The sequence below is a fragment of the Prionailurus bengalensis genome, chromosome A2, assembly GCF_016509475.1.
Source record: "Prionailurus bengalensis isolate Pbe53 chromosome A2, Fcat_Pben_1.1_paternal_pri, whole genome shotgun sequence".
Taxonomy (NCBI): Eukaryota; Metazoa; Chordata; class Mammalia; order Carnivora; family Felidae; genus Prionailurus; species Prionailurus bengalensis.
This window is the reverse complement of record NC_057348.1, coordinates 8,303,265-8,329,104: the sequence shown is the minus strand read 5'-3', so window position 1 is coordinate 8,329,104 and position 25,840 is coordinate 8,303,265. Positions and strand designations below refer to the sequence as shown.

General features: G+C 48.8%; 2 protein-coding genes across 16 annotated transcripts in view; one reads left to right on the top strand and one right to left on the bottom strand.

The window, feature by feature from the left end:
• SMARCA4 (SWI/SNF related, matrix associated, actin dependent regulator of chromatin, subfamily a, member 4) overlaps window positions 1-17,977 on the bottom strand; it is a 90,870-nt gene extending 72,893 nt beyond the window's left edge. For 7 of the 11 annotated variants that reach the window (XM_043586556.1, XM_043586558.1, XM_043586560.1 and 4 more), the window contains exons 1-2: window positions 17,808-17,971; window positions 60-309 (exon numbers count right to left, since the gene is read on the bottom strand). In XM_043586556.1, the coding sequence (XP_043442491.1) occupies window positions 60-281 (222 nt within the window). In that variant the 5' untranslated portion in view covers window positions 282-309; window positions 17,808-17,971. Of the gene's footprint in view, window positions 1-59; window positions 313-17,807 lie in introns of all 11 variants that reach the window. The other 4 variants (XM_043586557.1, XM_043586561.1, XM_043586565.1 and 1 more) reach the window with 1 other exon arrangement.
• LOC122486883 (serine/arginine repetitive matrix protein 1-like) lies at window positions 17,414-21,951 on the top strand. Of its 5 annotated transcripts, none has more exons than XR_006298260.1 (3): window positions 17,414-18,405; window positions 20,318-20,430; window positions 21,722-21,951. XR_006298260.1 is itself a non-coding variant. In XM_043586568.1 (2 exons), the coding sequence occupies exon 1, from the start codon at window positions 17,460-17,462 to the stop codon at window positions 18,378-18,380; it is 921 nt and encodes a 306-aa protein (XP_043442503.1). In that variant the 5' UTR covers window positions 17,414-17,459; the 3' UTR covers window positions 18,381-18,405; window positions 20,318-21,951. The 5 variants fall into 5 exon arrangements, 1 of the variants encoding a protein (XP_043442503.1); XR_006298261.1 differs by having other exon boundaries at window positions 21,045-21,951; XR_006298262.1 differs by having other exon boundaries at window positions 20,318-21,150.
• The last annotated feature ends 3,889 nt before the right edge of the window (window positions 21,952-25,840 follow it).

Sequence of the window (25,840 nt, the reverse complement as noted above, 5' to 3'; positions counted from 1 at the left end):
AGGATGCACGGCTGGTCACGCAGACCCAGCCAATCGGGCAGTGGGCCCGGGCTCCCTACCTTGTGCATCTGATGCATGTTGTCCTGAGGGTACCCTCCAGGCCCCTGGGTCGGGATGGGGTGTCCTGCTGAGGGAGGCCCCGGACTGGGCCCCATCATGCTGTGGGCAGAGCCCGGCGAGGGGCCTGGGCTAGGGCCCAACATGGCTCCAGGGGAGGGGCCCGGGCCCGGGGAAGGGCCTGGCCGAGGAGTTCCGCCCAGCGGTGGGTCTGGAGTGGACATCTTCACAGGAGCAGCAGACAGTGGTCTCCTGCTAGAAAGAAGTCTTGGTCAGTCTGGGGTCGTAGCCACCACCAGGGAGAGTCAGAGCTGGCAAGGGAGGGCCACACGTAGTATTGTAAGCAGCACCAATCTGACAGGGAGCTGTCACCTTTGACGGGCAACCCCCACCACCCAGACCTTTCTCCTCCCTTCTTCTCAGAGGAGATAATACATCGCGCATACAAAATCAGATCACGGTCTCCCCCGAGGAATGGGACTCCGGAGGTGGAGGTATACAGCCACTGCCCAACCTGGGGATTCACTTCCCTTGCTGTTATTCTGATCACAGCAAAGAGAACGTCTCAGGGTGGTGCCCATACACCCTTCACGCCTAACACCTGCCATCTTCCGATTTGACAAAAAGGGAGAGCAAGACTAAGACTCAAAGCCTTTGCTGGCGACAGTATCCACCTGGGCCTTGGGACACTCAACAGAACCAAATATTCATGGCAAGTGATGCCGGTTTCCCATTTAAGGCGGTGAGACCAAGTCCCTTTTAAATTAAATGAATACAAGTTTAACATGTAGGTTCATTTAAAGTATTACACAAATAAAGGCGCTCGATATCTCAGATACTTCCACAGTGATATTCACGTGTCTAAAGTCCAATGAAAGTTTCCATAATCTGAAAACTGATGTTCAGAACTACGACCCAGAGCCACGACGAGATCCGAACATATGCTGAGGGGGAAAAAAAAATCGAACGATGGTGGTAAGGTGATTAATTATGCTTGCTAAGACAGGGCCACGAGCTGGTAAATTTCATCCAGTTTTCTACAGTAAGGGTTCTAGGTTCAGGTAACCCTTCATCTGTTGTATAGTTACATATAGCCTTAAATACAATTCTCTTCAATTTAAGAACTGCTTTCATGACGATAGAGGAATACATCTTCAGGGCTGAAAGGTAGAAAACACAAGATCACAAGAACTTAAAATCTCCCAGCACCACACCAGACACACAGAGGTGAAGTGCTTACCAGCCCTGCAGGGAGCAATGAGCAACCAAGCCCTCCTTATCCGAGCCAGGCAGGGTGACGGGGGTGGAGGTGGGAAGAAGGGGCTGGGGGTTTCCTCAGAGACGTGGGCCACCACCAGAGCCGTAAGGATGGAGCTGAGCCGGCCAGGGCAGAGAGCTGCCCTCATATGGCTGCCAGGACTCCCACCACACTTCACTGCCTCCCTTCTAGACTGTTCCACACGCAGGCACACACATCCTCAACAGTATTACTCAGCACATGCTAGGCAAGCTTCTCTTCACAGAATTCTACCCAAGACCACCTTTAACATGTAATAGTCTTCAAAAGAGGATTTCTAGTGGATTTCTGCTGTGTTCTCTCATTCTGCCACATACCGAGTTATTTAAAAGCCCCTCTCTTGTTGGCATGTCTCAAATGTGGGCTTTGTTTCTGTACACTTTTCTGGTGTTGGGAGAGACTCTCTTTGTCCCGAAACTTTACTGGGCTCTTCTGGTTCTAAGGATAAGTTTTGTCAAGAAGTCTAAGAACATTTTTAATTCTCTTGATTAAAACAAAGTGGGGCGCCTGGGTGGCGCAGTCGATTAAGCCTCCGACTTCAGCCAGGTCACGATCTCGCGGTCCGTGAGTTCGAGCCCCGCGTCGGGCTCTGGGCTAATGGCTGAGAGACTGGAGCCTGTTTCCGATTCTGTGTCTCCCTCTCTCTCTGCCCCTCCCCCATTCATGCTCTGTCTCTCTCTGTCCCAAAAATAAATAAACGTTGAAAAAAAAAAATTTTTTTTTAAAACAAAAAAAACAAAGTAAAGTTTTCATTTGAAAGATGGGCATATTTTCCTGGGTAATCGATCAAAAGTCAAAACGTCTTTGTCCCAGTTGCATGACTAAATAATCAGAGCAGAGAGAATCAGAAACTTTGGCAAGGCATGGACCAGTGACCAGCGCACCAGCCTGACTAGGAACAGACCCAATTGCTCAAGAAAGTGCTCACAATCCCTTCCTCACAAATCCAAAATCCCGTAAGCCCAGAGACGGGGAGAATCAAACTTTTAAAAAATAGAGACAAATGTGGAGCGCCTGGGTGGCTCAGTCAGTTAAGAATCCGACTTCGGCTCAGGTCATGATCTCAAGGTCAGTGAGTTCGAGCCCCACGTTGGGCACTGTGCTGACAGCTCAGAGCCTGGAGCCTGCTTCGGATTCTGTCTCTGTCTCTCTCTGCACCTGGCCTGCTCATGCTCTGTTCTGTCTCACAAAAATGAATAAATGTTAAGAAAAAAAAAATTTTTTTTAAATAGAGACAAATTCATTTAGAAGCAAAATCAAACCTGATTCAGACATGTGTGAACAGTCCTACCTTCTGCTACAGAACTAGGATCCTGTTACCTCCAGACGCCGCTCCAGGCTCTGCCACGTGGGTGACCTGTATCCCAATCGTTTTCTAAAATGCTGATTCTCAAGTCTGAAACCTCCAGCCCAGGGTTTGTCTAGGGCAAGACGCACCTGCAGTCATACTTCACAGGTGGACAACTGAGTGACATGAACATAGCCTCGGCCAGGGTCAAGGAAGATGGCTCCTCAGGGCGCCCCCTGGACCCTTTGCGCCCACAGGGCCTCTCAGGCCCAGAGAGACCGCAGCGAGGTGACAAGAGAAACAGCGGCCCCGAAAATACTCAAAGGAGTCCCGTGGCATCTGGGAGCTCACGGATGCTTTCTCAACTGAAGGTCTCTATTCTTTTTTTTTTTTTTTTAATGTTTATTTATTTTTGAGACAGAGAGAGACAGAGCATGAACGGGGGAGAAGCAGAGAGAGAGGGAGACACAAAATCTGAAGCAGGCTCCAGGCTCTGAGCTGTCAGCACAGAGCCCGATGCGGGGCTCGAACTCATGGACCATGAGATCGTGACCTGAGCCAAAGTCAGACGCTTAACCGACTGAGCCACCCAGGGGCCCCTGAAGGTCTCTATTCTAAGTCAAGCCAACTGAAACCAATAGCAAAATAAAATCTAGGGAACGTCATCTAGGGATGATGTCATCTCCTTACCTAAAGGCAGATGTGCCAAAGAGCAAACACTGGGGAGTGTCTTTGGAATGATGGTTCTTCTAAAAGTAGTTAATACTTAGTGTCAGACCTTCTTCCCATCAAAATGCGGGGTACCTCTAGAAATTAATTACCTCCACCCACAGCAGCACTAACTTCATCAGCGGACACATGAAGTTTGCTGAAGATGCTGGAGGGCATCAGATAATAATTTTGTGCCAAAATATGGCAACATCTACCTTTGAGAAGTACAGGGTTTCAGAAGAAACTTTTTTTTAAATGTATCTGTTTTTTTAAGTTTCCGTCTTTGAGAGAGAGAGAGAGAAAGCACAAGCGAGGGAGGGTCAGAGAGAGAAGGAGAGAGCGAGAATCCTAAGCAGGCTCCCCACCAAGAGTGCAGAGCCCGATGTGGGGCCAATCCCACGAACCGTGAGATCATGACCTAAGTCAAAGTTGGACACTCAACTGACCGAGCCACCCAGGTGCCCCTGTATTTTTTCATTCCTAAAAAAAAAATTTTTTTAGGGACACCTGGGTGGCTCAGTCGGTTAAGCGTCCGACTTCAGCTCAAGTCATGAACTCGCAGTTTGTGAGTTCAAGCCCTGCATCGTGCTGTGCTGACAGCTCAGAGCCTGGAGCCTGCTTCGGATTCTGTCTCCCTCTCTCTCTGTTCCTCCCCCGTTTGCACTCTGTCTCTCTGTCTCTCAAAATTAAATACAGATTAAAAAAATTTTTTTTTTTTTTTTTAGTTTTTAAGTTTGTTTATTTATTTGTGGGGGGAGAGGCAGAGAGACAATCCCAAGCAGGCTCCGCGCTGTCAGCACAGAGCCCAATGCGGGACTCAAACCCACAAACCGTTAAGATTATAACCTGAGCCGAAATCAAGAGTCAGACGCTTCACCAACTGAGAAACCCAGGAGCCCCCACAACAGGCTTTTAAAAATGTCATTTGCGGGGTGCCTGGGCGGTCAGTCAACCGGTTAAGTGTCCAACTTCCGCTCAGGTCACGATCTCACGGTTACGGTTTGTGAGTCTGAGCTCCACGTCGGCTCTGTGCTGACAGCTTGGAGCCTGGAGCTTGCTTCAGATTCTGTGTCTCCCCCTCTCTCTCTGCCCCTCCCCTGCTCATACTCTCTCTCTCTTTCTCAAAAACAAATAAAACATTAAAAAAATAAAATAGGGCACCTGGGTGGCTCAATCGGTTAAGAGTCTGAGTCTTTTATTCGGCTCAGGTCATGCAGTCATGGTTTGTGAGATCAATTTCCGAGTCCAGCTCTGTCCTGACAGCGTGGAGCCTGTTTGGGATTCTCTCTTTTCTCTGCCTGTCTCCCACATGTGTGTACGCATGCACGCGCTCTCTCTCAAAATAAATGATCCTTAATAAAGTAATAAAAATAATACAAATGGCATTTGCTTCAGAAGCTGTCATCTCTGAAGTGTCAGGCTGCGATGAGGCAGGTAAGTGCACGGAGCCACCGGCAGCAAACTCATTTCTGGACTGAAAGCTCAGACACACGTGGGGAGTGACAGTAAAAGGAACCCAAAAAGTACAGACACAATGCAAAACCTTCCTGAGCAGCACAGTGGGGTGGGCCCCCCCAAACCCTGATGCGCCCCATCAGGGTGCTGGCGTCTGCACGCAGACGCATACTGGCAGGCCCCAGCATCATGATGGAGAGGACAGGAAAGTGGAACGGGAGCAGCTCTCTGGTCCCGGGTGTGAAGAGGGAGCATCGGATTCACTCGCACGGAGTGTCAGCACACCTAGGCGTACAGCTGGATGAATCCCAGATCAGACCGAACGCTTCCAACATTCTTGAAGGCATCTGGGCCCCTCCCATGAAGACCACCCCCCCAGAGGGAAACACTGCTCTGCCTCTACCACTCTTCGGTTTCACCCGTTACTGAACTGCATCTGGGAAAAAAAAAAGAAAAACCCACAGTGGTATCCTCTGGCTCTTCCGCGAGGGGCACCCACATTGCTGGGACGGTGGTCATTCGTTCTTCTTCATCTGCCCACTCTCCTATTCGCAGACCCTGTGCGGCCAGGTTTGGGCTGTCGCGACTAAAGCTGCTACCAACGTCATCTGGCAGATGCACGCGTTCATTTTCCTTGGGGACCCAGGAGTGGAACCGTTAGTCAGAGGAAGGCATACATTTGGCTCTGGTAAGCATCGCCAGCTTTCCAAATCAGGACCACAGTCCCACACACCGCCATCCCCGCAGCAGAGGGTAATGCGTTCCAGCTCCTCTCTGTCAACGCTGGCGCTCGGCACTGTCAGTCCCTGTAACTTGTGACTGTTCCAGTGAGTGTATAATCGTATCTTATAATTTTCTTTGGCATTTCCCTTGCAACCAATGGCATCGAATCCCTTTCTGTATGCTGACTGGCCACTGAGATACTCACTTCTGCAGAGGCCCTGTTCTCACTAATGCTTCACTTGGGGATATGTGGTTCCTCTCCCAGTCTGGGGCTCACCCTTGCATTCTCCTAAGGGTGTCTCGGGATGTAGAGAAGTTCTTATTTTGTTTATTTTCTGCCTTTTCCTTTTTTATTTATTTTAATATAATTTGTTGTCAAGTTGGCTAACATACAGCATATACAGTGTGTTCTTGGTTTGGGGGGTAGATTCCCAAGATTCATCACTTACATACAACACCCAGTGCCCAGAGAAGTTCTTATTTTAATGGTGTCTTATTTACCAGGTTTGTCCTTACATGGTTAATGGTTTTGGCGTCCTGTTCAAGAAAATTTTTTTCTCCCTGAGATCGTGAGAAACATGTATTTGGTCTCTGCCTTCAGTTTTTGACTAAAACCCTTGTAATTTCCTCAGGGATAGGAGGGTCTTTTATTCTAATGAAGGGACTCTTGGTGGGCTCCTGGATAGCTTCAGGATGGGGGCTGGTTGCCAGAAAGACCAAACCATGACTAGAAGCTTCAGCCCCATCCTCCAAAGAGGGGAGAGGAATTGGAAAGTGAATTAATAGACATCTACATAATAAAGCATCCATAAAAACTCTAAGAGGCTAGGAGAGCTTTATGGGTTGGTGAGCACATCCATGTCCTAGGAGGATGGTGCATTCCTACTCCATGGGGACAGAAGTTCCTGGGATCAGGATCCTTCTAGACCTCAGTTTATTTACTTCTTCATACGGCTATTCATCCCTATCCTTTACAATGTCCTTTATAATAAACTGGCAAACATAGGTAAATGTCTCCTCAAGGTTGGTGAGCTATTATATCAAATAATTAAACCTGAGAAGGGGGTCATGGGAACCCCATTTGTAACCAAGTTGGACAGAAGTGCGGGTAACCTGGGGACCTATTCCTTGTGACCAGTGCCTGCAGTGGGGGGGCAGTCTTGTGGGACTGAGCCCCTAACCTGTGAGGTCTGCACTAACTTTGGGTAATCAGTGTCAGAGTTGAAGTGTAGGACACTCAGCTGGTATCTGCAGAAACTTGCTCGGTGTGGAAAACCTGTACATTTGGTGTCAGAGTGCTGTGAGCAGAGGACATCGGTTTTCCTTTACTATCTCAAGGTCACGGAGATAGAGGAAGGAAAGGGATATTTTCAACTCCAGAGAGACTGTGACTCGCTCTGCTCCCTAGGGATTTACAACTGCTGAGGATGTTACCAGTCACAAAGAAGCCACAGGGAAGATGACCCAGCCAGAGCGGGGAGGCAGGGCTGCGGGCCCATTTGGTGGCAAGGACCCAGATGTACTCACTGAGTGCACACCGCTACACTTCCCAGAGGGACTATCAAGGGCTCGCGGACGGAGGGCTCCCTGAGGCTCAGGCCACCGTGTGACTCGCTGCGGTGCGGCACGGACTCTGAGTGTGGACTTTACCACTTGCCAACCACATGATCCTAGGTGGGCGACTTAACCTCCACCAGCCCATTTCCTCCTCCGTAGGCTGGTGCGGAGGCCAATCCCCCCCTCAGGGGTCACAGCCAGCATCCCGCGAGTGAACGCATGTAAGGCTCGTACGGGCAGAAAGTGATGCCGCACCGCTGGCGAAATCTAGGGCCTCCACATTCACTGAGCAGTCGCTTACTGCTTGTCACTACTGACCCAGACGCAGTGGCCTCCTCTTCTCATAAAGACATGAGTAAACCAAGCCACGGAGTAAGTAACTGCTCTGGAGAATGTGCTTCCTAAACTTAGCCTCCCCCGCAGGACAAACCTCAAAGGATGCTCCTGTCCAGAAGTGCTCAGGAACAAACCCAGGAAGTAGAGGTTGCACAAGGCAGCTTTGCGGAACCGGAGGAGGAACAGTGGCTGTCTGAAGGCCACACGGCCCCGTGCAAAGACCAGCTGTCCCAAGTGATGAGGTCAGCCCTGGCAATCGACGGGCAAGATCTGAGCTGCTGCAAATTCTCCCTTGCCCTCTCGGATCCCGCGGACACAAATGCGGTGTTGTTACCCACCATCAAGCCCCTTTTGGCCACCCAACCCTTCTTAAAGGGCAGGGGTGGGCCTGGCCCTCGCGAGAGCTGCGTATGATATGGCACAGGGCACTACTGCGATCCAGCGTACTGCCCGCTCAGGAGGGCCTGAAAGCTCGGCCAGAAATTTCAGAAGGGAGGTGGATCTGAGGGCAAGGACCGGCCCAGCCTTCTTCCCACCCCTTCTTCCCTCATCACCAAACACCTCCACCTTTCCTATACAGTAAACTGAGGATTTGGCATTTTCAGCAAATTCCTTGGGTCCCCAAGGTTGTCCTATGGTCCTAGGGTTTCAAGTGGCTTCCATCATTCAGACCGGACTCCTGCAAGTCTCCCTGTGATGAGTCACTTGGTGTCTGGGCTGGGAAAAAGAAGGTAATTAAACACAAACACTGAAATCCATCTCAGACCAGTCAGCCACACCTAAGCAGTAGAGAAAAGTGAAGCACGAGGGAACAAACAGTACCAGTGTTTCTGGGAGCCTAAGTGTGTGGCCTGTGGGTCAAGTGCGTCTGGGGGCTCCATGAGAAGGGAACAGAACCTGGGAATCTGGGTAGGCAACCCAAAGGAATGTGATGGCAGATAAAACTACCCTGGGGCAAGAATCAAAACCCTGAAAGCTAAGACATTCGACAGGTTACAGGATGAAAAAAAATGGGTTCCCGGGGCCAACGGGTCTAGAAATGACGCGGTCTTATCACCTTGATTTCTCTGAGCACCCCAAGTGCTGAACAATCAGAACCCCCACACTATCCACGCCCCAGAAGCAAGACGCTATCAAACATGAATGAAGTAGCTTCATGCACACAGATGTGGAGGAAGGTCCACGATGAAGCAGAGGAAAGAAGGGGGCACCAACGTAAGGTGTGCTTGGCCCGAGCCCCACTCTGCTGAGAGGAAGAACGTACGCGAGCTCATCTGCATGTAGAGACCGGTCCCGAGAAAACGTGCCAAACTGTGGTTGGCAGCGGCCGGCAGCTCTCTCAGGAGGCGTATGATGGGGAAGTGACACTTTCCACATCACAGAGCTCTGGTGTTTTTTGTGTCGGTGTGCTGTTGTTTTTTTACAATAACCTTCTACTCCTTTTGCAATCCTATGTGTTCTTTTTAAAAAACACCAAAACCAACCAACCGACCAACCTACCTAGATCAGAAAAAGACCTGGGAAATAAATACCCAGAAGAAGATGGCCAGGGGGGTGCCTTTGTGGAAATAAAAGAGATGAAAGGATTTGAGGATTGCATTCTTTTCTACTTTCAACTTCATCAAAATCATCATTTAAAACAGAAACATCTATTGACGTTCAAATGCGGAACCAGACTGCTTGAGAAGTAGGTCTTCTTCTTTCATACCCCCCTTCGCTTTGCTCTTATAAAAAAGACCCATGGTTGCAACGACATGGATGGATCTAGAGAGTATAATGCTAAGTGAAGTCAGTCAGTCAGATAAAGACAAAGACCATAGGATTGCACTCGTATGTGAAATTTAAGACACGAAACAAATGAACAAAGAGAAAAAGAGACAAACCAAAAATCAGACTTGTTAACTATAGGGAACAAAGTGGTGGTTACCGAGGGGAGGGGGGTGGGGGGATGGGTGGGACAGGTGAAGGAGATTAATATACTTGCCCTGATGAACACTGAGTAATTTGTAATTCTTGTTTTTTTTAAGTTTATTTATTTTGAGAGAAAGACAGAGAACGCACGAGTTGGGAAGAGGCAGAGAGAGATTCTCAAGCAGGCTCTGCAATGCCAGCACAGAGCCTGATGCAGGGCTCAAACCCACAAACTGTGACAGTATGACCTGAGCCGAAGAGTCAGATGCTTAACAGAGCCACCCAGGCACCCCACTTCAACCACTACGTCATACACCTGGAACTAATATAACACTGTGTGTTAACTATACTGCAATTAAAATTGAAAAAAGAAAATTAGTAAAAAGAATGGTGGTGGCCACCCACTGCAGCAAGACAGACGGCGGCTAACAGGCGATAAGGACCCTCTAAACTCTGCTTGCTGGGATTATGGTGTGTGGGTTTTCTTCTCCCATCTTGCCTGGAAATCAGCACTGTACTTAAGTTTGGCCCCAGGAAAGCTGCTACTTTGCTTTTTGGGCACAGAGAAATTTGTTCCCTTACATGTCTCATCAGCAGACACACTGTGGTCAAGCCATGGCAGGGTTCTCAGACTGATCAAGGAGGCTGGGCAGGATGCCTTTCAGCAAAAGCAGCTTTATTTGTTACATTAAAACTACAAAATGAGGTTTCGCCCCATACTCTACTAAGAAAAGCGTCCACACCCGACCGGATGGTGTGGGGCGCACTGGTCTGTGAACCTGAAAGGACGCATGGGACGAGGCATCTGCTGTCTCAGGGAACATATGGATAGCTTATTCCTGAGACGGTGCTTACTCAACATTGGCTGTTCCACAGCTGGCTGTTGGGCATTTTCTTTGCAATATAATTAAGTAGCAAACCCTTGCCCTACATTTAAAAAGAAATATAGTTCAGAAACAAACAAAAACCTCTGTCATGGTAATTAATTACAATGTCTTATCAGTTCTACCTAAAACGTAGACACACCAAGTCTGTATGTTACTAAGTACAGTAGTTCCTCTCCTCAAACCCCCCCATCCAGGTTTCACTTTCCAGTTTCAGTTACCCAGGGTCAACCGTGGTCTGCAAGCAGATGATCCCTGCAACCCCCCCCCCCCCTCCGCCGACCCTGCTGGGCTGGGTTTTGCCAGAAAATCAATTGTAGCTTAACAGTGCATCACAACGCCTACATTACTCACCTCACTTCATCTCATCACACAGGCATTTTATCACCTCGCATGGTCACAAGAACAGTAAGTACAGTATGATAAGGTGTTTTGAGAAAGAACACATTGACACACTTTTATCACAGTACATTGTCATAATTGCTCCATTTTATTATCGGTTGTTGTTGTTTACCTTAAAAATAAAACTGTCAGTTAACTTCCCAGCAAAAATGGGTTTATTGGGGAGTGGCAGGGAATTGCAATCCGGACAAGCAAATTATGGCAAAACCATAAGCAAGTCTAGGGAACAAAGAAGAACGCTCTTTTATGGAAGGAATGGGGGCGTCAGGAGGGCTGGTATAAACAAGAAGTAAAGGGGCAGGTAGAAGTGTAGTGGTGTTTCACTGGCTGAGTTGTGACAGTCTCTCATTGGCTGGGCTGTTGCTGGGGCAGAAGAGAAACCTTTCTTCCTCAGCTGGGGTAGTCAAGTACTGTGACCTGCAAGCTTTGACTTGCAAGGTAGGTGTGTTCCTGTTGGGTCTGCAACCAATGACAAGCGTTGGGGTTTGAGAGCTCCCCCTTCTGTCTCCCCCATTCACTTTAAATGAGGTTTCCCGTCATTAATTTTCACGTTGCTAATCACTTACAGTGCCTCAACTGTAAATTAAGCTTTACCATAAGTATACATGTATAAGAAAACACAGTACAGATAGGGTTCAGTACTATCCATGGTTTCAGGCAACCACTGGGGGCGGGGTGTCTTGGAACGTATGCCTCATGGATATGGGAATCTACTGTACTATTTTTAACACTAGGAATTATGTATCATTTTATTCATTGGAATCCACACCTCCTGCCCTTTAAAAAATTTTTCATTCAGGGGCACCTGTGTGGCTCAGTCGGTTGAGCATCTTGACTCCTGATTTTGGCTCAGGTCATGATCTCAGGGTCTTGAGACCGAGCCCCAAGTGGGGCTCTGTGCTGAGCGTGGAGCCTGCTTAGGATTCTCTCTCTGCCTCTCCCCGTACATGTACTCTCTCTCAAAAATAAATAAACATTAAAAAAACTGTTTTCATTCACTTGAAAAACCACTGAAGAGCACCTCCTCATCTAAAACACACCAGAAGAGGGGCGCCTGGGTGGCTCAGTCAGTTCAGCATCTGACTTTGGCTCCGGTCATGATCTCACGGTCCGTGAGTTCGAGCCCCGCGTCGGGCTCTGTGCTGACAACTCAGAGCCTGGAGCCTGCTTCGGAGTCTGTGTCTCCCTCTCTCTCTACCCCTCCCCTGCTCATGCTCTGTCTCTCTCTCTGTCTCAAAAATAAATAAAAACATTAAAAAAAATTTTTTTTAAATAAAACACACCAGAAGATGTGAAGACATGATGACAACCTGGCCGGTTCTCTGCCCTTGTGGAGTTCATGCTCTAATCCAGCAGGAAGATGCAGTGTCTCCACTGAGAGAACACAAACACTTTCCAATCTATCCACTAGACGGGCATTTGTCAAACTCTTCTGACCACGATCGTCGGTCACGACATGACCCAGCAAACACACATCAAGTAAATCCAACCCGTTTTACAAATCTGTCCTGACCACGTTCCCTGTGAAACATGGATAGACTCTCTCCTTTTTCTCTTTTTAAGGCTGATCAAGTCACACTGGGTGGATGTCATGACCTGCTGCTGGGTCTCTTGTGGTACCTGCTGTATAGACAACACAGAGCACAACACACAACTTGTGGAGAGGGCAGGAGAGAAGTCCCCCCCAATAACAGTGGCACACAAAATGCAAGAATGGCCAGGGAGGCATGGTGGCCATACCTGTGGAGTTTCACCTGTGACAGACCCTGCCAGGCACCTCAAATATCGACTGAGAACCAACTCTGTGCTGAACAAAGTACCAGGTACTGGGCATCCAGCAGCCAACAAAATCCCTGCCTGGTTGGAACTGACGGTTCCTGGTGGAACTGACAATAGAGTGACAGAGGCGAGCACACAAATAAGTATGACACGATGTTACGGGGGGGGGGGGGGGGGGGGTGGAAGTGGTATGAACTTCCACTGTGAAAAAAATAAGCAGGGTTAACCATCAAGCTGGCAGGAATCATTCTTTCAATCATAGTGGCCAGGGACGGGCTCAGTGAGGGGATACATCTAAGCAGACACCTGAAGCGGAAAGGGAGCCCAACCATCCAGTGGATGGGCAAGGGACCACCAACAAGTACAAAGGCCCCGGGACGGGACTGTGCTGGATTAGAGCAGAGGAGGGATGCGGCAGGAGACGAAGTCAGAGATGAGTGGGGAGAGCAGATCGCAGGCCTTAAGGGCAGCAGTGAGGAGGTAAGAGTCTATTCTAGGTTCAAGGGAAACCCTCTGGAATGTTCTGGGCAGGGCAGTGACACGGTCTGATGATGGTTTTAGAAGATTTCTCTGGACACAGTGATGGAACAGATGTAAGGGTAAAAGAATGAAAGGAGTCAGTGGTGACCAAGGTAACCAACAGGGTCTCAGCACATATCTTTTGAAATACAAAAGGCGTCCCCCCCCCCCCCCAACCTGCCCCTGTCTTGAGCCAGGTTTGGCAAAGCCCAGCCAGGCTGGATTTCACCTCACATCCTTTGGTTCGGTACTGGTGACTGGAGGTGCCAACTGGGGAGGCTATGGGAGGACCGGGGGTTTTCTGCTCAGAGAGGTTAAGTCATTGGTCCAACATCACACAGGAAGTAGAGTCCTGCCTCAAGTCTGTCTGACTCCAAAGCCTGAGTAATGAATTTAGTCTAAGTATCAAAAGGCAGGACAGCCCAGAAGGGTGCAAAGTGCAGGCAAATGGAAGCACTCTGACAGGCAGGAATATCCACAGCGTGTTCCCAGGAGGTGGGCACGGGCATTCAGCACAACAGCAGACCAGGCTGTGACCAAAAGCACACCCGGCAGTCATCAGGGCCAGATGTAGCTCTCAGGGCCCAACAAGCAGACCCCTGTGCTTCATCGTCACCTTTAAGACAATGACACCACCCACCGTGCCCCTTTACTGGGACTTTTGGTGCAAATCAAGGTGGCACACGTCAAATCCCGTCCCCTCTGTAACAGGTAAGGCGGCAACTGCCATGCAGCCACCTGCTTCCTGAGCCAGTGGGGCATGACTTACCAGCAAAAGGAGAACTTAAACCATCCCAAGGAGCCATTTTAAAGCCCACTGCTACTAAAAATGGGGTCCGTCCTCCTTTATCTCACACACTGAGCAAAACCCAGACAGTAACAAGTATCCACAGGCGAAAATGAAGACATGCTTCATTTAACAAAGTAACAGTCCCCAGGCAAAGCTCTGGAGACCAGTCTAGCCGCAAAGGCATCGAAGGGGCCTGGGCTGGTTTATGCCCTGCTAACAGTTACCTCTTTTCTAAAGAAAGCCCCTTCTCTGAGGGAACTGTAAGGAAATGGATGCATCCCTTCCGTTCTTTCTGCCCTGTGCAATCCAACCGCTCAGCAAACCCAGCTGGGTACCCGGCACTACCCTCAAGGCCCATTCCCTTACATGAAGATGATTCGAGGTCAAATTTCTCATACCCATCAAATCCATGTCCTGAAAAATTGGTATCATCAGCATGCAGTTAACAAAAAACTCCAACTAAGATGCTACCAATCATATCAATGAGCCTTATACTTCTTAGGGATGATCTCCGTAAGGGTGACAGCAATGGCAACTCCATTTAGCCTCAGACCTGATTCTGATGTGCTCCCCCTCAGACATTTCCCCCCAATATTCTGGCAGCTGTTACCTCCCCTTTATTGGAGGTTTTGCACATCCCTTTGATTTGATTTGATTTTTTTTTTTTAATTTTTTTTTCAACGTTTATTTATTTTTTGGGGGACAGAGAGAGACAGAGCATGAACGGGGGAGGAGCAGAGAGAGAGGGAGACACAGAATCGGAAACAGGCTCCAGGCTCTGAGCCATCAGCCCAGAGCCTGACGCGGGGCTCGAACTCATGGACCGCGAGATTGTGACCTGGCTGAAGTTGGACGCCCAACCGACTGCGCCACCCAGGCGCCCCTTGATTTGATTTTTTTTAACTTCAATTCTCTCTTAAGTGTTCCAATCGATGTTACAAGTCATGAGGAAATATGTGAGATGGGAAACAAACACTTGATATCTTCCAAAACCAAGGCCACCGAACACACTCCTCTCTTTCCAACGCATTATGGTGAAATCACAAGCTTACAATTTTTCAATGATGGAAGACAAAACAGAAGAGTTGATTCCTCTGAATCACTTTGAAAACATACAGAACTCTCACAACAGGGTAAAAATGTATTCTGGATCTCAACCTGCCAGGGTGTTGCAGGAATCCTAACACGTGACAATAGCTAACAACTATTTAGCACTATGTGCCAGGCACTGTTCTGAGTTGTCGTTGTTTAGTCCTTGCAACAATCCTAGTAGCTGGGTACCATTACCGTCTCCCTTTGCAAATAAGGAGATAGATATGACTGAATGAGAACAGGGCCCTTGTCTGCCTGTTCCTGGCTGAATCCCCAGCCTCCGTCAGGGCCTGGCTTGTGGCAGGCTGTCAAAGCCCACTTGTTCGAATGGGGAATGTGAGGCTGGGGAACTTCTCGCACAACTCCAGGGGGCGCCATTCATGTTGTGTTCTGTCTATGGTGGGTGTGAATGGGTCCCTCTGTGCGACGGCAGCCTTAATAACTGAGGCCAAAATTGGCTGGCACATCTGAGGATTCACTAAGTGCTGGGAACTGTCACCTCCATTTCTCTGAGGCACCAAGAGGGAAAGTGGCAAAGCCAGGAGTCAAACCCACAAGGCTGACTAGAGCCCTTGGTGAAGAAATATCCCTCAATGTCAGTTGCTTCACCGGCAGAATGCTGTTCTCACCCAACACACCTCATCCCATAACAGAGAAGACAAGGGGCTGGTCTAGGGCTACCTCTCAGTGTTTTGAGGGTCCATAAGGTGTGACAAAGGTATGTGGCACAGAGAGGAGCAATTATGATCGCCATAAGTATGTATGCACCAATTTTAAAGAAACTACAATATATATATAACCAGCTCATCAAACCTGGGCTTCTTGGGATATAGAATGATTCTAAATTATGTTGCTCATTTTTTAAATAGTTAACATATATATGTCTACGTGTATATAAACACGTACACACAACAAACAACATTACCTCCAATAAAGTGAGTGTTCACTACAGTGACTGCAGTGTGTGAAGCAGCTCCCCATGTCATGTTCTCAACCCTTACAACTGTTTGAGGCAGCACTGCTGTCACACCTGTTTCACGAGTGGGGGGACCTACTGGTAAATGCCTTGCTCGAGGTCAAACTAGGATTTAGAAAGCTAGGTGTGAATCCAGGAGGTCTGATTCCAGAGCTAGCAGTCCTGACCACCACCCCACACCCTCATTCCCTGGCGACAATGGCCTTTTAAGCCAACACGAGCAACGAACACTTACTGCTTACAACCCACCCCCAGTCCTGCGCCAAGCATTTCACACATAAGTCCACTCCATCCTCCCCGGGGGCTCTCCTCATTCATTCCACAAATGTTCCCTAAGGACCTACTATGTGCCAGACCCAGGGGACACTCTGGGAGACCAAGCAGACACGATCCCTGCTCTGATGGCCCTCAGAGAAGAATGAATGTGTAATTACAAACTGGGGTAACTGCTACACAAGAAAGGATCAAGGTGATGTGCGAGTGTAGCACTGCACAGCAACGACCGGTCCAAGTGCTCAAATGCACTGGCCCTGATTCTGAGTAAAGGCCCCCTCTTCCACACAATCTCGCTGATCTCTGGCCCCCATCGCTCCCCTGTGCATCTACTGTGTTCCTCGCACAGGAAGGGTAGTGAGGATTCCATGACAGGCCACAGGGAGCTGTTCCCACCTTTACCATCTGTTCCCCTACAAGACTGGAGAGGCTCCTCAGGGCATCCAATCGCCAACCATCTAACACCCAGTAGGGACTCAACAAATATTTGCTCAACAACGAAGGAGGAGGGGGTGCCTGGGTTGGCTCGGTCTTGTTAAGCATCTCAGCTGAGGTTGAGACCAACCCCCTCTCCCCACCTTCAGGCTCTGCAGAGCCAGCTTGGGATTCTCCTTCTCTCTCCCCTTCCCCACTCACGCTTTTTCTCTCTTAAAATAAACAAACACGGAAAAAAAAAAAAAATGGAGATTGGGCCTGACAATTAACAACAGCACTTCCCACTTATCAGAAACCATTTTACAGGTTTTCATCAACTCCATTTGTGGCATTATCCCCATTTCACAAATGAGGAAACTAAAAGGTTCAGAGAGATTAAGCTATTTATCTAAGATCACACAGCTAAGTGACCGACAGCGACCATAAGCAAACTCCAATCCGGTCTGTCAATTCAAATCGAAAACTTCTTTCAAATTCCTAGGAAATGACTTTTGCACGTATTCCCTACTTTTCCCCCAAGGATTCACTGGGGGCAAAAAAAAAAAAAAACCAAGACTCGTGTCTTCAACACCAGCACAAAACACTCTCCGAAAGGCCCACGTTTTAAATAAAAGCCTTAATCTGGAAAATCAATTGGGAGGAAGGCGAAAGGATGCAAAACAAAAACAATGCTTTCAAGAGCGAACAGTTCTACCCGTCCTCCCTCACTTGCTCTAGACTCCCCACTTTAGGGCAAACATTTTTGAAGTCGCCGCTTGCAAGAGGTGGGGGGAGTTCTTTACTTTTCCTTGAAAAATCTAGACTACGTGATTTTCTTAAATACAATTAACCCAAAGGGGCTGCTAATGCTAATGCTCGTTTCCAGGCGACACTAGACTCATTTGGGGTTTTTCCTACTGAGCCCCGGCCGCCACCTCCCCCAAAAGACATTTGGGTCGGACCCGTTACAACGTAGCCAGAGAAGCCCCAACGCCATGCTATTGTTGCTGCCGCGACGGATACGGCGACTGGGGGCCGGGACACCGGCCCGCCGAGGAGGCGGAGAGCTTTGTCCGGCGACCCCGGCGAGAGCGCGCGCGCGGCCTCCACGCGGCCCGGGCCCCCACCCCACGGCCCGCGGATGCTGTAGCCGCCGCGGCCTCGCTACACTGTGGCCTTCTCCGCGCGCGCGGTGCCGGCCAGGCTTCTTGACCCTCGGGCGCCGCCGTACCCCAGCCCCGCTGTGGGCGCCGGCGGCCCCCTCCCCCCTCGGCGCCCCGGCTCCATTCAAACCGTCCTCCCAAGCCCCGCGCCACGCTCCCCCCGCGGCCCGCGTTCCTTACCGAGAGCCGCCGGCGCCGTCGCCTTCCCGGCGCCGCCCCCGCCCCTCCGCGCGGGGCCGGGGGCAGAGTGGGCGTCTCGCCTCTCCTCACGAAACAAAGAAGCCGCCGCCGCCACCGCCGCCGAGAGAGGGTAAGTCTCGCGCGCGCGCCCGCTCGCCTCGGCCGCCCCCCCACGCCGCCCGCGCCCCCGCTGCGCGCGCACTCGCCAGCTCCCCTCCCCCCTACGGTCGGCTTCTCTCGCTTCCGCCGCCCGCCCGGCCCCGTGCGCGCGCCCGTCCGCCCTTCCGCTCCCAGCGCGCGTGCGCGTCCGCTCGGGGCCTAGCGGAGGTAGGCGGGACCAGAGAAAGCTGGCGCTCCAGATGTTCCCCCCCGACTCAATCCGGGAAGGTCTTGCTCATGCGCACCGGCGTCTTCGTCCTCACGCTGCGTCCCCACGCTGCCGAGCATGCGCAGAGCGGGCGCCACTGCGGCGGTGGCTGCGTTGGTTCCCGCGGCTGCGGCGGGGGGTTGGGGGATGGGATGGGATGGAATGGCGGCGGGGTCTGCAGGGAAGGGTTGGCCGAGGGGCTTTGAGACCCGCAGAGGAAGACCCGAGGCCGTGCGTAAGGGCGGGAGGCGGGCAGGCTAGGCTGGGGCCAAGGGCGGGTCTGGGAGCTTTTTTTTTTATTTCTGGTTGGGGGATGGCGGGGTCTGTTCAGCAAAGCCAGGTGGCCTTCGATCGTGGCCTTTTTTTTTTTTTTTTTTTTAGAACTTACCTAGCACTGTTGGTTTGGCAAATAATTTTTGACCTACTACTGAGTCCTAGACGCAAGTGCTGTGGCACCGCACAGACGATCTCAACCGTTGTGGAACTAGGAAGGCAAGCGAGAGGCGAGAGAAATAAGTAAAATACATTGTGTTGGGACGGAAACGTGGAGAGTCGTGGAAATTTTAAATGGAGCAGCCAGAGAAGGCGTCCCTGGGAAGATGTTGGAGTCAAAACATGAAAGAGCCTTGTTCTTAGTGTGGAGGACCTGAGCCTCTAGGCCTCTTCTCTGTGCTTTGAAAGGGTCTCCAGTTGTTTTAGTTCTCCGAGTGGACAAGTGCTCCCCTAAGTCAGGGCCCACAGCCTGTCCTTGTTCCTGCCTCCCTCAAGCCTGCTCTTAATCTTCAGGTCTCATCCGACAGAATCACCTCAAGCCTCACCTCCTTTTGATCACTGCCTCCTTTTTCTTTCCTTCATGTTTGAGTGCCCTTTTATTGTCTGCCTTCTTACCCTCAATTTAAATGGCAAAGATGTGGGGCACCTGGATGGCTCAGTCAGTTAAGCGTGGGACTCTTGACTTCAGCTCAGGTCATTATCTCACGGTGTGTGGATTCGAGCCCCGCATCCGGCTCTGTGCTGACAGCTCAGAACCTGGAGCCTGCTTGCTTCACATTCTGTGTGTCTCCCTCTCTCTGCCCCTACCCCGCTTGTGCTTTGCCTGTCTGTCTGTCTCTCTCTCAAAGATAAACATTTAAAATAAAAATAAATGGTAAAGATGTTACCAATTTAGTCACTATTGAATACCTAGCATTTACATCTACATACAGATAAATCATTGTGGTGTTCCGGCTGCCCCCTATGTGATACTTTAATTAAAAAAAATTTTTTTTTAATGTTTATTTTTGATAGAAAATAGAGCACAAGCTTGGGAGCTCAGGGGACAGCTCAGGCTCTGAGCTGTCAGCACAGAGCTCAACACAGGGCTCAAAACTCATGAGTCAGGAGATCAGGAGATCATGACCTGAGTTGAAGTCAGACACTCAACCGACTAAGCCACACGGGTGCCCCTAAATTTTTTAATTGAAAGAATAATGCAGATGGGTTGCCAGTTAAGTGTGTATCATGGCTGCATTAGCTCATTGCTGCTTTTTTTTTTTTTTTTTTGGTACAGTTTTCCAATTTATTTAGAAAAATAGACTCAGAATTCACGTTCGCCCCGGGGGCTACGTGGGATGACAGTAAGGAGACACCTGAAATGAGCTGAGGAACGTTAAGCACTAGTATCTGAAGGCTGGGAGCAGAAGCTAGGGACCTGGTCCTTCTAGTTCAGAGTGGGGACCCGGCTCCCCTCTCATCCTCCCCGTTCAGTTATCTTCAGCCATGGCCAGTAGGACAAGGCTGGTCCAGCCCTGGCAACGGGGGCAGCCCATACCCCACCCATCCCGGTCACCATACTGCTCCCCACGCCACTTGCAGTATTGGGTAGACCATGAGATCTCAATGCTGGAGTCAGAAAAGACCTGGACCCAAAACCTGACTCCACTGGTAGTAGCTGGGTGTCGCCAGAAACATTTACTGGACTCTTCGGCACTTTCCTTTCTTCACCTGTACGATGGAAACAATAACAACACTCCCCTCCACAGATTCCTTATGAGGAATTTGTGAAGGCAGGCCACCTGGGAGTTTTCTGAACCTTAGCTCATGATGTTGAATAATGCACATCAAATGGGCAAGTGGGGTCTGAATTTCAGTCTCGTTCCCTCAGGTGGTGTTTCTTAAACGTCCTTGACATGCTAAACACTGAGCTGGTCCCTGGCCTCCAGTGGTACACTGAGCAGACAGTGTCCTGGTCGTGATGTGGACAATCTGTGAGTTCAGGTGACCGTCTCCCATATTGATCAGCTAATACATGATAGGAAAACGTTAAGTGCAACGGAAGAAAGGCCCACAGCACAGAGATCATAACAGGGGACCCTCCTGGAGTTGAGCAGTCAAGTCAGCTAGACCTCTCAGAGAAAGACGCGCTTATGCCAAGTCGCAAAAGATGAACAAGGGCCGGGAGGAGGAGGGCACTAGGTAGAGGGAACAAGATGTACCAGGCCCCCGAGGAGGAAGAGAGCATTGGAACAGAAGGAGGCCCGTTTGGCTGAGGAGGGCAGATCAGCGACAGCTACGCTGGGCGGGGCCTCGTAGCCTGCGGTGAGGCTCTTTAGCTTTTCCCTGACCACGTTGGGGAAGTATTCGAAAGGCTTTAATCAAGAGATTCCCAGAGTTACTCATGCTGCAGGGTGGAGTCTGGGCTGAAGGGGAAGAAGGACAGGAGGTGATGAGTCCCTTTAGGCCATTGCCACGGCCCAGGGTAGAAAGGATGGTGGCCCAAGGTAGGGTGAGGGTGGTAGACGTAGAGAGAGGTGGAGGAAATTGGAGGTAGAATGGGTAGAAGCTGAAGGAGTAGACCTGAGAGGTGAAAGTGTGAGCAGCTTTCTCTGCAGGGGAGACCGTGAGGACATGAGAATGGCGGCAAGGAAGGAGCTGGAGTCCTGCTTTAAGGGCAAGATGTCTATCGGGAACAATTTCGTAGACCAGTGCTTCGTGGCTGTACGTTGGGATCCCAGTGTAAATAAAACTGGTGCCTTTAACGCTCAGGGTCTGTGATACGTGTTCAGTTCATTTTTATGTGTGGCGTGAGGTATAATCGAAGTTCATTGTTTTCTGGAGGGATATCTAATTGTCGCAGCCCCAGTCCTGAAATGTCTGCTCCCACATTGAATTACTGTGGCACTTTTGTAAAAATCGATTCACTGTTTAAGCATGAGTCTGATTCTGGATAACCATGTTTTGTTATTGATTGATAGGTCTACGTTATGCTAAGACCACACTGTCTTGATAAGTGTAGCTTTATAATAAGTCTTGAAATCAGGTGCTCCTCCGAATTTGCCCTTTTTAAAAATTGTTTTGGTTACTCTAGGTCCTTGCATTTCTGTGTAAATTTTAGAATCAGCCTGTCAATTTCTACCAAAAACTGCTGGGATTTTGAGTGGGATCGCATTGAATCTGTAGGCCAATTTGGGGAGAAGTGTTACTTTACTATTAAATCCTCTGATCCATGAACATGGTATATCTGTTTATTTAGGTCTTCTCTAACTTCTATTAAATTTGCTCTTTTCAGGCCTTTCCTATTCCACTGGAATGACTCTTCAAGGTCACAGGCACCTGCCTGTTGCTAAATGCAGGAGTCAATTCTCATCTTCACTTTCCCTGACCTGGCAACAGTTGACACGTTACCTCCTTAGAACAGTCTATTCATGGGGCGCCTGGGTGGGTGGCTTAGTCGGTTGAGCGTCTGACTTCAACTCAGACCATGATGTAGTGGTTCACGAGTTCGAGCCCCGCGTCGGGCTCTGTGCTAACAGCTCAGAACCTGGAGCCTGCTTTGGATTCTCTCTCTCTCTCAAAACTAAATAAACATTAAAAATTAAAAAAAAAAAGACATTGTATTCACTTGGCTTCCAACGCACCACACACTTCATACACTTCTGGGTTTCTTCCCATGCCAATAGCTGCTCTTTCCCAGGCTCCCTTGTAGCTTCCTCTTCTTCCCACTCACCTCTTGATAACGAACTATCCCAGGACTTGGTCCCCTATCTGTATTCACACCCTTAGCTTCCAGTCTTGTGACCTTAAGAAACCATCTACATCCTAGGTATCTAACCCAAAGGAATAGAAAATAGGTACTTGAACAAATACTTGAAAACAAATATTTATTGCTGTGCCACTACTCACCAAAGCTAAAAGTTGGAAACAGTCCAAGTATCTGTTAACAGATGAATGGATGGACTGTGGTACACACATTCAATGGAATGTTCATCCACAAAAAGAAATGAAGTTCTAATACATGCTATGATGTGGGTGAACCTTGAAACCGTGCTAAATAAAAGAAATCAGACGGTGTGTTGCAAATGCCCAGAATAGGCAAATCCATACAGACAGAAAGCAGATTGCCCAGGGTCTTGGGAGAAGGGGGAGGGAATACCTGCTTGATTGGTTCAGGGTTTTATTTGGGGATGATGAAAATATTTTGGAACTAGATAGACGCGGAGCTTACACATTGTGAATGCGCTAAATACCACTGAGTTGCTCATTTTCTTTTTATTTTATTTTTTTTTGTTTGTTTATTTTGAGAGAGAGAGAGAGAGAGAGAGAGAGAGCGAGCGAATGGAAGAAGGGCAGAGAGAGAGAGAATCCCCAGCAGGCTCCATACCACCAGTGCAGAGCCTTATGCAGGGCTCAAACTCATGAACCATGAGATCATGACCCATGAGATCATGACCTGAGCCGAAATCAAGAGTCCGACAGTTGTCCAATTAGCCAACTGAGCTACCTAGGCGTCCCTGAATTGTTCATTTTAAAATGTCTAATTCTCTAGGGCGCCTGGGTGGCTCAGTCGGTTAAGCATCTGACTTCAGCTCAGGTCACAATCTCACAGTCCGTGAGTTCAAGCCCCACGTCGGGCTCTGGGCTGACAGCTCGGAGCCTGGAGCCTGCTTCGGATTCTGTGGCTCCCTCTCTCTCTGCCCCTCCCCCACTTGCACACGTGCTTGCTCGCTCGCTCTCTCAAAAACAAAAAACAATTAAAAAAAAATGAACAACCCAACTAAAAAATGGATAAGCCTGGACAGACACCTCACCAAAGATCTATAGATGGTAAATAAGCATATGAAAAGATGTTCAGGGTATTGCAAATTAAAGCAACAGTGACATACGACTGTACACTTATTAGAATAGTGTAAGTCCAACTTGGAAAACGCCAGATGCTGGTGAGGATGTGGAGCAACAGGAACTCTGTTTCACTGTTCGTATAAATGGAAAAGAGTGCAGACACTTGGGGAGACAGTTTGGCAGTTTCTTATAAAACTAAACATAGTCTTCCATATGACCCAGCATTTGCATACCTTGATAATTACTCCAAGGAGCTGAGAACTTAGGTCCACACGAAAACCTGCATATAAATGTTTATAGTGACTTTATTCATAGCTATCAAAATTTAGAAGCAACCGGTGGGGCGCCTGGGTGGCGCAGTCGGTTAAGCGTCCGACTTCAGCCAGGTCACGATCTCACGGTCCGTGAGTTCGAGCCCCGCGTCGGGCTCTGGGCTGATGGCTCAGAGCCTGGAGCCTGTTTCCGATTCTGTGTCTCCCTCTCTCTCTGCCCCTCCCCCGTTCATGCTCTGTCTCTCTCTGTCCCCCAAAAAATAAATAAACGTTGAAAAAAAAAATTTTTTTTAAAAAAAGAAACATATTTATTCCTCAAGCATATCCTACTGCCCTGAAAAATAAGCCTCACAAGAAAGCAATTTCCCCAGATCAAGCAGTGAGATGTGTAGTATAGAAAACAGGAAACAGTCCTTCCAAATACAAACCCAGGGCAATAGATTTCTTTTAGCAGGCACCCCAGGGGTTTTTTTTTATATGAAATTTATTGTCAAATTGGTTTCCATACAACACCCAGTGCTCATCCCAAAAGGTGCCCTCCTCAATACCCATCACCCAGGCACCCCAGGTTTTAACTGAACTTAGGAAATAACCAGCATGGCACTAACAGTGGATACCTAACTAACCACATTTGTCATAATTTTATTGTTTTTTTTTTAATGTTTTATTTATTTTTGAGAGAGAAAGCACAGGTGAGGGGGGCAGAGAGAGACAGGACAGAGGATCGATGCGGGCTCTGAGCTGGCAGCAGCGAGCCTGATGTGGGGCTTGAACTCACGAACGGTGAGATCATGACCCGAGCCAAAGTCGAACCCTCAACCGACTGAGCCACCCAGGTGCCCCTATTGGTGTTTTATTCTAGCTATAGTATGTTTTATTTTAGGTTGACTTTGTTAAACTTTTTTGAATTATTGCAGTTCAGGCCTCCATCAAGAGTTTTACATATGTGTTTTACATATGAGTTTTACAGTTTTACATATGTGTACACATAGGTGTGCGTGTGTGTGTGTGTGTGTATAAAACATAAAATTTGAGCTACGCTTGAAATATTTATAGACATTTCACCCTAGAGGATATACAGATGGCAAATAAACACGTGAAATGATGTTTAGTTAATATCATTACCCCGTTAAGGAAATGTGAATTAAAACCACAGTGAGAAATCACTACCCGCTATCAGAATGGCTAAAATGAAAATTACTAACAACACCAAATGCTGGCGAGGACATGGAAAAAGTGGAATACATTCAAAAACACGTGGAACATACACGTGGCTGATACGTCTTCTGCAGGCAGGCGTGTGAGATGGTGCAGCCTTTCTGGAAAACAATTTGGCAGGTTCAGAAAGAAGGACACAGACAACTATCACATGACCCGGTTAATTGCACTCCTGGCGTTTATCCTAAAGCAATGAAAACATGTTCACACAGAAACCTGTGGGTGAGAGGGTGAATGTTCATAGTAGCTTTGTATGGAACAGACAAAACCTGGAACCAGCCCAGGTGTCCTTCACACAGGTGAATGATTGACAGACCTTGATCAATCCATACTATAGAATACTACTCAGCAATAAAAGGGAGTGAGCTATTTTAATTTTTTAATTTTATTTATTTATTTGGAGAGAGAGAGGGCGCACTAGAGTGAGGGGCAGAGAGGAGAGACAGAATCCCAAGCAGCCTCCAGCCGTCAGTGCAGAGCCCGTTGTGGGGCTCGAACTCACAAACTGTGAGATCGTGACCTGAGCCGAGATTAAGAGTCAGACACTTAACCGACTGTGCCACCCAGGCACCCCTGAACTTTTTTTTTTTTTTTAATTTAAGAGAGACAGAGGGAGAGAGAGAATCTTAAGCAGGTTCCACACTCAGTGTAGAGTCCAAAACAGGGCTCAATCCCATGACCCTAGGATCATGACCTGAGCCCAAACCAAGGGCCGGATGCTCAACCAACTGAACCATCCAGGCACCTTGGGAGTGAACTATCAATTCCTGCAACAACCAGAATGAATGAGTCTCTGGGAAATTATGCTGAGTACCAAAATCAAATCAAATCAAAATCAATTTGAAAAGGTTACAATATATCTGATTCTTATATAACATTTTTTAAAATTTTTTTTAACGTTTATTTATTTTTGAGACAGAGAGAGAGCATGAACGGGGGAGGGGCAGAGAGAGAGGGAGACACAGAATCGGAAGCAGGCTCCAGGCTCTGAGCCATCAGCCCAGAGCCCAACGCGGGGCTCGAACTCCCAGATCCTGAGATCGTGACCTGAGCTGAAGTCGGACGCTTAACCGACTGAG